Source organism: Metarhizium acridum (genome assembly GCF_019434415.1).
Source record: "Metarhizium acridum strain ARSEF 324 chromosome Unknown scaffold_269, whole genome shotgun sequence".
In the NCBI taxonomy this organism is placed as follows: domain Eukaryota; kingdom Fungi; phylum Ascomycota; class Sordariomycetes; order Hypocreales; family Clavicipitaceae; genus Metarhizium; species Metarhizium acridum.
This window is the reverse complement of record NW_027094023.1, coordinates 92,834-106,795: the sequence shown is the minus strand read 5'-3', so window position 1 is coordinate 106,795 and position 13,962 is coordinate 92,834. Positions and strand designations below refer to the sequence as shown.

General features: G+C 49.5%; 4 protein-coding genes across 4 annotated transcripts; 2 read left to right on the top strand and 2 right to left on the bottom strand.

Moving 5' to 3' along the window:
* Positions 1-620: 620 nt before the first annotated feature.
* J3458_012653 (uncharacterized protein) lies at positions 621-1,615 on the bottom strand (the record flags this gene model as incomplete). The annotated part of the gene is made up of 2 exons (XM_007812706.2): positions 621-1,112; positions 1,166-1,615. 2 exons carry the CDS (start codon positions 1,613-1,615, stop codon positions 621-623), a joined length of 942 nt encoding a protein of 313 aa, XP_007810897.2.
* Positions 1,616-2,993: 1,378 nt separating this feature from the next.
* Positions 2,994-5,028, top strand: J3458_012652 (uncharacterized protein; the record flags this gene model as incomplete). Its single annotated transcript, XM_007812705.2, has 3 exons — positions 2,994-3,622; positions 3,680-4,173; positions 4,244-5,028. 3 exons carry the CDS (start codon positions 2,994-2,996, stop codon positions 5,026-5,028), a joined length of 1,908 nt encoding a protein of 635 aa, XP_007810896.1.
* A 927-nt stretch (positions 5,029-5,955) lies between these two features.
* Positions 5,956-7,843, bottom strand: J3458_012651 (uncharacterized protein; the record flags this gene model as incomplete). Its single annotated transcript, XM_007812704.1, has 6 exons — positions 5,956-6,072; positions 6,125-6,214; positions 6,291-6,729; positions 6,811-7,034; positions 7,099-7,464; positions 7,535-7,843. 6 exons carry the CDS (start codon positions 7,841-7,843, stop codon positions 5,956-5,958), a joined length of 1,545 nt encoding a protein of 514 aa, XP_007810895.1.
* Positions 7,844-11,582: 3,739 nt separating this feature from the next.
* J3458_012650 (uncharacterized protein) lies at positions 11,583-12,515 on the top strand (the record flags this gene model as incomplete). The annotated part of the gene is made up of 2 exons (XM_066120078.1): positions 11,583-11,899; positions 11,960-12,515. The coding sequence occupies 2 exons, from the start codon at positions 11,583-11,585 to the stop codon at positions 12,513-12,515; spliced, it is 873 nt and encodes a 290-aa protein (XP_065974900.1).
* Positions 12,516-13,962: the final 1,447 nt, after the last annotated feature.

Below are 13,962 nucleotides of genomic sequence, written 5' to 3'. Positions count from 1 at the left end.
TTTGTAAGTGGCGAGCGAGACTTCAGAAGCCTATTGTCGCCAGGCACCTGAGGACATAGTATCTTCTGACGAAATGCAGTGGCCGAGCGATGCTGTGATATATAAAGACAGATAATGGCCTGCACTACCGGAGGTTCCTCTGCTTTTGGTAGTGCAGCTGGTAGGTGGCACGAAAGATGCCATCCGGTGAATCAGACGTCTCCTAAGTTCCGGTCTGGTTCCTGTTCTTCTCAACCAACATGAAACAATTGTCGTTGTGTGTCAAACGGTCAAAGCTCGACATTCTCACCGCCCAACAAAGGGGCATTGCCGATACAGGACCTAGAGGTCACACAGACTGAACACAAACACATGACCTGCTGGGAGCCTTGGGCACAGCCGTTCCTTTCATGTATATATAATAGTCACTGATCCTTCCTTTCTCTTGAAAAACCAAGGACCTTTGACATTCTACAAGATTATTATTGAATAGAGTCATACCACTCCAAGTCCTTAATATCAAGCCCTTGTCACATTGTGAGCGACCCGGTATTGTCTGTAGATAACGGGTAATATGCGTGCCTATTTGTCTTATTGTATATGAGCTATGTATACGCCTCCTTCGTATTCAAAACAGCCGCTCAAGCAGAGCTTGATAACACGCTTTCAATCCATTGCTCAACCGAAGTTGGCTCCCTCTCCAAAAGCCACCTCATCACATTGGGGCTACCCTGCAGTCCGCGCCGATTGTAATACAAAATGAGACGCTCGACCGTGTCTCGGACCAAGTCGCCTCGAGGATCGCCCTGGTTTCCTGTCTTTCCTGTCTTGTCGCCGTACAGGAACTCCATCAATTTGTCCGACCCAGTTTCCAGAGATGGAACTCGAACTTCAATTTGCTTTCCGATGCGCTTTTCGACTAACTTGACCACTTCCGTCTCTGCAATAGGCGTTGTTGAGCAGAGGGGATATTCGGCAAGGTAGTGGCGTTCACGCTCATTGAGAACCTTGGCTGACACTTCCGCCAAGTCTTTCAGGGACACCAGACTGCTTGCGTAGTTTGGAGACCACCACTTATCAAGCACCGGCTTCTCCTGAGCGACAAGCTTTGCAAGAGGGAAGGTGTCCATAAACTGCAATGGGTCAGCATACGTATCCGAAAAGGGTCCGTTTTCATGATACTAACGTTAACTGGCTTCAGAATAGTCCAGCAAGTGATTGGACTTAAAAAGAGATGTTCCTCTACATAGCTTTTGAGGTCGTGATGCAACAAAGTCCTATGTTGAGTTGAAAGAACACTGGAGAAGAGGAAATGTTTGAACACATTGCCCTCGCGTCGTGATTCGATAACAGCAGCATCGATCAGGTTGAAGCCCATGACCTTCTCATGGGAATGCAGACTTGGCAGCACCGCATTGATGGCTGTGGCGCCTTCAAGCAACTTTGCGCACTCGGGGAGCGACTGCAGATCCACCGTCACAACTTCTGCATCTGGATAGAGACCCTTCAGTTTCTCGGCAGACTGTGCTGAATGAGCCGCTAGCCGGAGCTGGAACTTGCCCTTGTTGTAGAGCAAAGGAATGAGGCGTGAGCATTGCTTGCCCCCAGGGCAGGTGATGACCAGAATCTCAGACATGGTTTGCTTCCGCGATACGCTGCTTAATTTGCTACTTCTCGATGAATCTACGTTGGATCATTTACATTTAAGTAGCGCTTATATGGCACAGGCTTACTGCTGATCGGTCTCGAAATATGCCGCACTGCGTCTGGCAAGTACATGCCCAGCGAGACATTAAATCCGTACCTACGGTAGCCCGGAGTTTCTATCTTTACTCGGGAAATCCCAGTGCATGCTGATGGGATTACTCAGCAAGTTTGACCGTAATCAGTGTGGAGTGTAGCTCTCTCGTACATACTTATCATTGTGCCTCGACCCGTTGTGAATGCAGTGGCAACTCAATATGGAGAGCAATCATTCACACTACGGAGTAAACAGACCTAGATCATCGGTTATGGAACTCGGCTGCTCAAGTAGGAAAAACTCAAAAGTGCTTTGAAGCGAGACAAGGTCAGCGATTAGCTCGTTCAACCTGCATTCCTCACTCGATTCTGACGGTATTACTGGGGTCAACTCGGGTGCAAATGCCTTACAGAAATAATTGGGCAATAGCACCCACAACGACGATACGATGTTGCACGATTCAGGATCCGAAACGGGCTACCCAATCCAGTAGGTTCCACTGGGAAACCTGGCACTCATTCCGAGTGGTTGTTTTCGAAGGAGACAACTACAGTTCCGGGCAGACATCAGGCTATTGCATATTGACTAAACCTGGTCAATAAATGACCAACTCGGCCGACATTTCATGTTGCATAGGATCCTTGCTTATTCCTACCACCCACTTCCTCAGGTGGCCAATTATTGACATGGACTTGGCGAGCTGTGTGAATGGTCACCCCTTGAGATTCCTATAGATACTCCGAGCCGAGCGTTTCACAAGGTGCCGACGAATGACCATCAAATACAGTCACCAACCAACAGATGGGGCCGCGGACTTGTCCGGTTTGGGCAAATCGACGGGATGACGGTGAAAAATTCAGCTGCTTGGTGGGAAGCATCTGATCACAAGCCATTGCGGTTGACCAACTAGTACTGATGGATTAGATTAGATTATGGGTGCCTCGGACCACTTGTGGCATGCCATCCATGAAGTGGCAATCCAGCACGATAGCGACGGAAGCGTTGCCTTGGCTTTCCCACCATTCGATCACACATGGGTTAGGGAAAATTCTTTCTTGCTAGTCTGAGAAGACGCGTTGGTGTGCCGTGGTATGTTTGTGTTTCGGATGTACTCGGGCTAAAGTAGTAGAAGCAGGGAAGCAATTCATATTTGTACTGGTTTCCTACATTGTTTTTCCTCTATTTGAAGCTGATGAGCCGTGGTCCCTCGAGAGCCGTTGTTTCCTACATTCTACGGTTTCCTTTCAAAGCAACGTGCGCCAACTCGCTCACCATGGCAAGCAAAAGCCCCGTTGAGAGCGACATCACGCCGCCAAGGTCGCAGAATGAAGACCACGCGACAACCGCCCCAGCTGGGACCGTTGTTCAGTCACAAGGCGTAACTCGCATGGAGGCCATTTATCGCTCTACCAAGACAAATAAGAAGACCTTGTGGCTAGTCGGTGGCTCCGTCTTGGTTTGCGCCTGGGCGTATTCCTTGGACTTTGCGACAACGAACCACTACGCGGTCGACGCCTCTTCCTACTATCATCAGCATAGCACGGTCCTCTCAACTCTGGGCATTGTCACGAGCATTATTAGCGCCGTTAGCAAGCCGTTTATTGCCAAGATTTCCGACATTACGAGCAGACCATACACGTACATCTTGGCGCTGGCCTTCTATGTCGTCGGCTACATCGTCGCGGCGACTTCGCAATCCATCTCGGCATACGTCGTTGGTGAAGCATTCGTCGCCCTGGGTAGCTCTGGCATCGACCTGGTCAACGACATCATCGTGGCCGATCTGACGCCGCTAGAATGGAGAGGATTTCTTGGAGCTTTGCTCTCCACACCATTCATCATCAACAATTGGTTTGCAGGAAAGATCGTACAGGCAATGTTATCCAGGAACCAATGGAGATGGTATGTCTAGGCCTTTCTTCTACTTCACAATATTCGATGCTGACTTGTCTGTCCTAGGGGCTACGGAATGTTTGCCATTATCATGCCGGTGGCAGTGTGCCCAGCCATTGCCACGTTGATTTATCTCGACCGAAAGGCGAAAAAGACTGGTGAGGTGAATCTCGCATCGAGCGGTGAAGCCCACCGCGTAGAGAAGGAGGCTGCGGACCAAGCCGCACGCGGTGAGACAAAGGTCGACACGGTGACAATGGCCAAGCCCCAAGGCAACTGGCTCAAGAAGCTCCGCCGCGGATTAATCGAGATTGACGCGTTTGGTCTGTTGCTGCTTGGCTTTGGCTGGACTCTTTTCCTGCTTCCATTCTCGTTGAAAACGTACGCACAGCATGGCTGGGCTAATCCTTCCCTCATCGCCATGTGGGTGGTCGGCGGCCTATTGTTGATTGCCTATGTGGTGTATGAAATCAAATGGGCGAAGATGCCTAGCGCGCCGAGACGGTTGGTATTCAATAGAACATTCATTGTCTGCGTCATCATTGAGGCATCGTATTTCGGTAGGTTCACTTCTCATTTGCCGTCATTCTGCTTATCTTCACTGGAGGCATATTGACACCAAGTTCATAGTTTCCGGACATATGCGAGGCCTTTACTGGTCTTCGTATGTCTACGTTACGAAGCCATGGAGCTACCAGAACTGGGTCTACTATAACAACTCCCTGACTCTTGCTCTCTGCGTGTTTAGCCCTCTTGCTGGGGCTTTGCAGCGATGGACACATCGATACAAGACTATTTGCATTATCGGACTTTGCATCAAGGTGATCGGTATGGGAATTATGCTCAACGGACACAAGGCAACCGTCAGCACCGGAGCGTTAGTCATGACGCAGGTGCTCATCGGCGGTGGTGGTTCCTTGGCTGTGGTCGGAACTCGCGTGGCATCTCAGGCCAGCGTTCCTCACCAAGACGTAGCTCTCACTATTTCGCTACTTGCTTTATGGTCTAGAGTTGGTATGGCCATTGGAAGTGCCATTGCTTCCGTTATATGGGCAAACCAGATGCCAAAACAGCTGCGCAAGTATCTTCCCGCCAAGGCTACAGACAAGGATGTAAAAACTCTGTTCAATAACATCAAAAAGCTTCGTACAGCCTATGCTTTTGATACAGATATGAAGAAGGGAGCCATCGAAGCATACCAGCACGCCCTCTACTACCTCCTCGCTCCTGCGCTTGGGCTCGCGTTTGTTCCCTTGATTGCATCGTTCTTTATGAGCAATTTCTACCTTGGCAAGCAGCAGAATGCCGTGACTAATGTGGGTGTTGATGGACTGCCTCTCGATGAGAAGGATCAAAACCAGGAACCGTCGCACAAGTCGTTGAAGGAGAGAATCACGGGGCTTTGGAAAGCCTAGGGAAACTTGTCCTCGATGGTCGCAGTGTTATGATCAGGCAGTATCTTCCAGGGCCAACAATGATACAATCTCCAAGGCTGGATGCGATATGTATAATTAGTCAACAGGCGACCAAAGTCCAACGTAATCATATGGCTGGTTGCATATACTCAGAGTAGCTAATATGGGTGTTTGTATCCAGAAAACCAAGGTTCTGATAGCGCAATGCTGAATGCTGCGATACCCTCTAGCTGTCTGCAATAATTGGAACAGAAAATTGAATGTAATTCATAATTTTGTCTCAACGACTCCAATGATACAAAGACTTGGCGAAAACGCTATAAGGAAAGGCTTTTGATATTGCAAATTGCCTATAGCGTCTCGAAGATGTTACATTACGAGGTATCAATGCTGTCAGGGTATAAATAGCTTCAAACTTCAATCAACACATGATAGCTGGCCAAGCATCCAAGGGTCAGCCAACACCTACAATATGCTATTGACTGACTACGAAACTCTGATTTCTGTAGCTAGACGTACTTAATGAAGGACTAGTTCTATTGCGTAATTGAAACTATAGCTGCTGAGCAGTGATGCTAGGCTTCTTGTACCTAGTAGGACTTGGCTGCTATTAATTCAGTTCCATAATACAACTTCTGTTCTATGCAACGCCACTCAATTTCTATGCAACGCCACCCAATGAAGCCCATGTTCAGAGACGATTGATGATACAATACGGGAAGTTGGCTGGCGTCTTGGGCTGGATTGAGTTTGAAGCTATTTTATATTATTACGAAGAGGATGTCTACGGCTGCCTGCTGCTTGTTGAGCGATTCTTATGCTTACTACAATCGCGAGCTTGGCAAAGTACGAAATGTACATGCAATGAATATCGCCTCTGGATCTTTTGCCACTACTGTCCCATTATTATTTATTAAATTTTGGAAGCTATGCAATTTCCGGTGTGCTCTTGTTAAGTCGCTTCTGGATCCGTGTGTACAGCCCCTTCTGCTTGAAGAACCAGTAATTCTCCGCCTTGAAAGTTGTGTGGTCGATGGCTTCAATCTATTGAGTCCAGCTGTCAGCGCTAGAAACGGATCGGAGGGAACGAACAAACCTCGTAGTTAAGAACCAGGAACGGAACGATCTTCTTAATCTCGAAAATTCCAATATACCGCCCTAGGCAAATACGCCGGCCAGCGCCGAACTAGGGATGACTGAGTTAGCCGACACCATCGACCGGCATGTACTTTATTGGATGGGCTCATGGTGTTTTGACTCACTGTAAGCATGACGTTTTCCATCTTCTTCTTGTGCTCTGCATCGCCCTCCAACCACCTCTCTGGCCGCCAGAATTCTGCATCCTCTCCATACATCTTTTTACATCGATTGGTGACGTACGGACTGGCCCCGACAATGGTTCCTGCGGGAAGGAAGTGGCCCAGCATTGTGATGCCGCCTTCGGGAACGACACGCTCGAAGGGCAAGGCAAATGGAGGGTGTACACGAAGTGCCTCGAGAACACAGGCGTCCAAGTATGGCAGTGTGCTTACTTCGGTCCATTTAGGATATGGTCGGGACACGCCTGCGTCTTCGAGTTCTCGGACCAATTTTCTAAGTGTGTGTGGACTTTTTAGTAAATTATACATGACAGTTTGCATAACCGTGCCAACCGAGTCTGAACCTGCAATGACGTTGGAAAACGTCCACGACGTCACGGCCCTGTTTAAACAGTAAAATGTTAATGAATTCTCCTTTCATTGTCCAGATACATCAAATAGGGCATGCGCTTTATGGTCTTACCAAGCCGGGATATTGTCATTGCTCCTTTGAATCTCGATATATCGGTCAAGGAAGTCCTGCCTCTCATGCGGAGTCTCAGCGTGTTTTTCGGCTTTGTAACGGCTTTGACGTTCTCGAATTGTGTCCCCGACAAATTTCAACAAAGAATTTCCTGGCGTGTGCCGTAATACATCAACAACGCGGTTTTTGTACAGTATCTTGTCTAGCCACGGAACTTGCATCATCTGGATGCACCATTAGTCGCCATTGCGAGATATAAGGACCGTAGTAACCGTCAGAGGGCCATACCGGGGCAGCCTGTTTCATAAAGAGCCAAACTGCATTCAACTTGCCTCCGACGTCTTTTCCCTCTTCCAGAAACCCGTAGCGCTTGTTAAAGGTCAAGGTGCCCATGACGTCGAATGCGAAGAACTGCAACCATTCGCTTAGATCGAATATCTCGTCGTTTGTGGAAAATCGTCCATCAAATTGTTTGGCGACAACTTTGAGCACGTCATCCACCAGACTTTCAAAGGTAACTACATTGGACAGCGAGAAAATTTGAGCGACTGGCTTCTTGAGATTCGAGTGCATTTCTTCATCCAGTGACGTGAAGATGGCAGGCAAAGCGCCACCCACTCTCGAATATGGTCGGAGTGGTATATAGAAGTCGCTCTGTTGCGGAATGCTGTCAGAAATTCCCAGTCTTTTCTTGTCCGCGTCGCATATTTGACCATCTTCTTACCTTGGGAAATCCTCGCCGCATGGGGTACAGTTGAGGAACAGCGCTGGGGTTGCCAATGGAGACCATGTTTGGCCCCATGCGCACAACATCGCCGTATTTCTCGTGTAATTCTTGATGTTTTAGATGGGCCGTCTTGGTGTGAACCCATCTTACCCGCGCGAAATCGGAGATGTTGGCTGACACGGGGCCAGGGATGTGTCGCAGCCGCCAGTATACGTACCATCTTTGCAGTATGAATCCCACAAGTAGTAAGCAGAATAGAACTTTGAGGACAATCCCAAAGGGTACTTCGTTGAGGAATTTAGACATTTTCTTTTTGCAATGTATGGCTCAGGACTATGCAGTTTGGACGTGGGACTGTTGGCTGGTGATGTACTCTCACGCATCTGTGTCTACACAGTGAAAATGCTCACGACCAACGTTTAACCAGGGTATTTCGACGTAGACGTGATCCTACTTTAGAATTCAACTGATAGCTGTATATCATTGACGGGTCTTCCGCATCAGCCGATTGCCATTCGCAAAGGAACAGTATCGAGCCATCTTCGTAAGCAACTTGAAAACAAGGCAACGAAACCGAGTAAATCCGAGCCATTCAATTGCAAACCGGCTCTGCATAATTTGTCGCCGAATGATAATCCCGTATCAGAAAACTACAACGGCGGCACTATCGTGGCACGCACAGGCGCGCGATATGATTCAGAGGGTAAACAGTCAGTACTTGGAACCGAGCAAACGGCCGATAATGTTTGTCCCGGCTCCGTTTCACCGACACTGCCAGGCCTGCATATGTAATGCTTAATCAGTCTTAGTCACTCGAGACCACATACCTGCGTTTGGCCCGGAAGTGTAACCCGAAGTGGCTGGTCAGGGTGCGACCGTTGAATTTTAACCGAAAATACAACCTTAACAGGATGGGCCCGATTAGTTTCTCCGAGCCACGTCAAACTAGCGAGTGGAAGGAGCTTGGCAACTAGGTATACCCTTGCACTTGGGCCAACTTTTCGAAGTGGTGTGGGACGGGGACCTCGGAGTACTAGTTCCGGCGGTCGGCCGGTACGGTGGTTGGACTATTCTCCATGTTTTGCCTGCTTTGATCAAGTTTGATGGCAGTGCCGACTTGCTATCTTGGGGATTGTGTGATCAACTACTCCGTAGCAGAGGAGTCATATAACGGCGGGCTACCCTAAATAAAAGGACAATGATGACTTCCATTATGGCAGTGCTGTAGTAGCAGCCTCCGAAGCACCCAACGTCTGGTGAGGCTTTTTGCGATAAGAACTTCGACATGCGTGTTCTAAAGTTTCAGCTGTTTAATATTTCTTGAACATGAGAAGGAGCTCAAATCAACTACGAACAGCTGGCAGCCATCACAGCCGCCTTTGCCGCCCAAGTCAATATCGGGCCTCGTCTGGAAACTCGATGCGGTCGTGTGGTCGTGTGACCGTGTTCTCGCTTAACAGGGCACAATGACTGGAAATTTTCATCTTTTGCGTCCTCGTATTAGACTGTCTTCCGTAGATATCACGAAGGCTTCAAGTTCAAGTGATCTAGCCATCGCGCCATCTCCGCGCCTCGTCTTCCGAGCCTTGCCTGCTGGCGGCCCATCGGGGTACAGGGGTCGGCGGAAGCATCACCGTAAGCCCACCCAGCCCTCGAGGCTCGTGCTAACGCGTTTGAGTGATCGTCGATGCCGAGGCGCGAGGAGTGGCTGACTTGATCATTGTGTCCCGGCGTCAACTCACATGTCCATAGACCGTTGCTGCGGGGCGATACAAAGCCTCCAACTTGCTAGGGTTGGGGTTAGATAAAATACTGAGTTATATCTGGTCAGTTCGCTTGAAGTTCAGGGTGCCTTAACGGATAAGCTAGACTCGAGTTCGGCACCGATGTACCAGGAAACCTTGCTCCCACTAGGCCCGTGCCGAGAAAATGACCCGGGCGCAGCTTAACTTCATCCCCTCCCCGCGGGTTGGATGAGCCATTTGCGAACAAGTCCTGGTCGGTTATTCGTGGCGTTGGCTGTGTGTTGGCTCCCGACATGGTTGTCTCATCATCAGACGAATCCTACCTGCACACGACTACATCTAGATGAGCCCAAGGTTGCAATCCCGCCCTAAGCTGTGCTTGTTAGTTGCGGCCCAAATATCCCACCGAAAACTGAGTGTGGAACGGTGGGAAGAAGTCCTAACCGCCCGAGTCCACGGTGGGGAGCGCTGATCAAATTTCAAACTGATTGATAAGATTTGCGCCATCCGTCAAAGGCACGCCGCATGCTTGGCCTGCAAGGATCCGGTGGGTAAGAGGCGCCACGCAAGTCCACATCTTCTGGCCCGGACATAAAAGAAGTCGGGTTTGGGGGTTGCAAGCTGCGGATGCTCTTATTAGCCTTCCGTATTCGACTAGCTCCGCGTACGAAGACATATGTAGCGGAAAGTTTTGATATCCCTGCAGCTTCGTAACGAAGCAGGGCGTGCAGAGCAAGCGCTCAACCACGAAGCTGTCAGGGGCGAACGAGATAGACGGCGAGGCGTCTAGCGTTGGCAAGCTGGCGTCGCAGAATGAGGCCAGGAGGGCGTTTGCCACACTGGGTTTTGCCCCAAGTTGGCTCTTGTAGTCCCCGAAGAATAAGCATCGAACTCGTAGCAAAGATTGTCAGCAGCTACGACAAAATAACTACTTTCGCATGGGCTCCGGGACATGCGGGGAGGAGATCGGATGAACCCGCTTCGATTCTGACAACGAGATGCAGTGCTACCGTATTCCGTATAGGCGGGCATTTTGTCAATCATGCTGACGAGTTTCCACTTCGGGTCTCGACTCGGCGTTTGAAAAGACACCGTCGGTAGTCGACACGGTGTCTGACGTAGTCTCGTAAAATCTGCACTTCATCCCCTCACGCCAACAGAGAGAAACTGTTCAGGGCTCCCTCTACCCACATGTGAAGCTCCGAAGGACTAGTGGGCATTGTTCGGTGCCGAAATCTTGCTTCATCCTGGTGTCCTTGGCTACTCGCTTTGGCGGCTGCGCAGACGAGGGTTCGGCTGTGGATCTGTTCATCTATCAAGAACATGTTTGGCATGGACATGGACTCCGCAATCCTGCTCCCCCCAGGGGAGCTGAGTGGAACAGAGTGGAATGGACTGATAAAGCACGGGAGCAGTTTATTAACGGGGTAGCTCACTGCCCATAACAGGTCTGGTAGCATTAGGGATGGTATACCAGAACGCCTGTCTCTAGCCCTGTGCCATGCTTGTCTATTTGCCACTTCCAGGACCTAGTCCTCACTAGCCGGTAATAGGAGATGGGCTCTGGCTGTGCCCGCGTATCCAGGTCGAATCAAAAGGGAGTGGGATATTTGCGTCACTTTCCAAAAAGACTCAAGTCCCACCAGCACACTCTACAGCCGTTGTGTCTGCAGGTAATTAAATGTAATGTTTATGCTTATTGTAACGGGGTAGAGTCGTATTGGAAGCTGTAACAGTAAACAATCTCCGCCCTGTAGTCACGTCTTACCCGATATGCCAGTTTCTATAATACAAGGGGTTGGATGGATGGCCACGGTGTCGTGCAGATTATCAACATATTAAAAAGCAACACTACGTCGAACCCTGACAGATTGGTTCGGTTAGCTGTCATCAGAATAATACCACCCCGGATCCCCGGCCGTTTGCGTGTTGTTTAGCAGTTACATCGACTGCCAGAAGCGACACGACCTGCTGCGCAATTCTTGGAACATGCAGACACCAGAAGAAGTCGAGCAGTCGACTGCGCCCGAGTCCTTGACATCGGGGCGCAGTCGTCAGAAGCCAGCTTGCGAAGAGTGCAGACGGCGCAAACTGCGTTGCGATGGACAGCAACCGCAGTGCGGCGTTTGTAAAGAGACGGGTGTGGTATGCGAGGTGAACCCCGTTCGAGCACCTCGAGGCCCCAAGAGAGGATATCTAAAGAATCTACGAAATCGAGTTTGTACGTCTTGTTGTCTAGGCCCTTGTAGCCGCCATGTTTATGCACTCATAGGATATGACAATAATAATACTTTACAGCTATGCTTGAAAGCAGATTCGCTGCCCAGTCGCAGAATCTGGGTACGAATGAGGCTGGCATCAGCTCCGGTGATGTTTTGGCATCGCCATTGGCTCCCATACCGAACTCGATCCAAGGGGGCAACGTAGACGCTGTTCAAGACATGTTCTCCATGATGGACCCCGCGGTTTCTGAGTCGGAGATGACCTTGACAAGTCCTCTTCTAGATCTCGGGACTCTGCACAACCTGAACCTGATACCCGAGCCGCCGCCTACACCATCCACCACGTGTCTGAACACCAGCAGTATTCCTATTTGTGACTTTACACAAGCGGAGCTGTAAGTCTACATCTCGTCTGTTGGAGATACCGGCCACTGACAGCAGGGGGTCGATTGTAGCAACCAGCTGTACTTTGATCGTGTCCATCCTTCGATACCAATCCTGCACCAACGGCGGTATCACTCCTGGGCCAAACTTCACACAAAGTCGATCGCCAGATTATCCTTGCAATATGCCATGTGGACATTGGCATCGCTACTATCTGGTCAATTCCAGCACCTGCAAGAGGGCTTCTACCAAGAAGCCAGGCAGATGCTAGAGTCGTCAAACCCAACCAACAGCGTCCAAGGCAGCACTCTAGAAATCGAGTTGGCACAGGCTTGGGTGTTGATTGCTACCTATGAGTCAATGAGGACGCACCATCAGCACGCCTGGATGAGCGCTGGACGCGCTTTCCGCCTGGTGCAACTGATGAAGCTGCATGAGATTGACAGCCCAACAAGCCCATCTTCTGCTGCCGATCATGATTCTGTGACAACGGAAGAAAAGCGAAGAGTGTTTTGGATGGCGTACTTTATTGATCATTTGTTTAGCATGAAGAATAATTCGCCCATCAGATTGAATGAGCACGTGGTGAGTCTCTCAATTTCCGCAAGCTTCGTAATGGGTGCCTGATGGGAGTGACAAACTTACCTTTCTTATTCCCAGATCTGCACACGATTGCCTGCCCAGGAATCAGACTTTCAAAACGGCCAAAGCACTGTAATGGATTTCTTGTCAGACGCGATAGTAGATCAAAATCCAACCACACGCTCTCCATTTAATGAGTGCATCGTCCTGGCAACTATCTGTGGACGGACATTGTCGCACAATCAGCAATACAACATACGCTGCTTGCATGGTGACGGTGAAGCAGACTGGTCAGACTGGGACACTTGGTTCGATAATATTCTGTCAGCAAGGCTCCAGATTTTGTCCAAGTGTTACCCTTCTCCCACGACAGGATATGACCCCATGCTTCTTTTTGCGCATGTGATCGCTCAGGCATCAGTTATATACCTGTGTAAGGAAGTCAAATCTATGGTATGGCCAAACGGGAAAGCCAGATCGCTTCGTGCAGAGTATCAACAGCGAGCGTTGAATGCTGCCGAACATATAGTCAAGCTTGCATATGCGCTTGTGGAATTCAGCGTCTTCAAGGTAACTGCTCCATCCTCGATAACTCATGAGAGACAACCACTGATGAAGGCAAAATATAGGTTCATCCTCTCATGCCAATTCCAATATTCCTTTGTGTAGAGTTTTTGTTTGCCAATCGACAGCTACCCCGGGCTGCTTCGCTGTTGCGGCAACTGTTGGATGCCCTCAGCCAGCTAAAGAGTGTCATTAACCCGAAGCAAAATTACGTTATGCTTCTGGATTTGACTCACATCTTCCCATTGCTAAACACAATGGATAACCAGACATCAGGGACTGCAATGAGCCAATAGGTGGCTTCTGCGAGGGACTTTACGACTTGGGAGCGGAGATGGATAATGCGGACAACAAAGCGCGCTTGAATCTTGTACATTTGAAAATTGTTTTTGTTTTTTAAAAATCTTCTGGGTAAAAGAGCCTACTCAACTGAGGATGGTCACGAAAAATATATACGACCACGATTCTTTATGACTTCTTCTGTAGTTTTGACATGAACCGCTTTGGCCATCTGACCGTGCTAGAAACTGCATTTAATGTAACCCTAACTAGCTTCGTACGGAATCTTGTTAGTCTTGAAAGATGCAAGCATGTGCATCTTGACCAACATCGTTAGCCCAGCGTGCAGTGTAACTGTAGTGTCGTGGTACGTGAGCAACGGCTTCCTCACAAGTTGTCTCACAGCTCAGACCTAACAAGACCCAGCAAACGGAGACCTCATCTCGGGCCCTGCACGCGTGATACAGCAAAATGACCGAGACTCACTGTGACGTAGGTGCCGTCTCATTGGCCACGACGGGCAGTTGAATCCGCCACCCGGTGTCGCGGGAGACTGCTCGCGCTTCGCGTCAATCTCAGTCGGAGAAAGCTAGCGGCCAGTGGATATTCCGAGATGGAGTATACGCTTTCGAGTTCCTATGCATTCCCG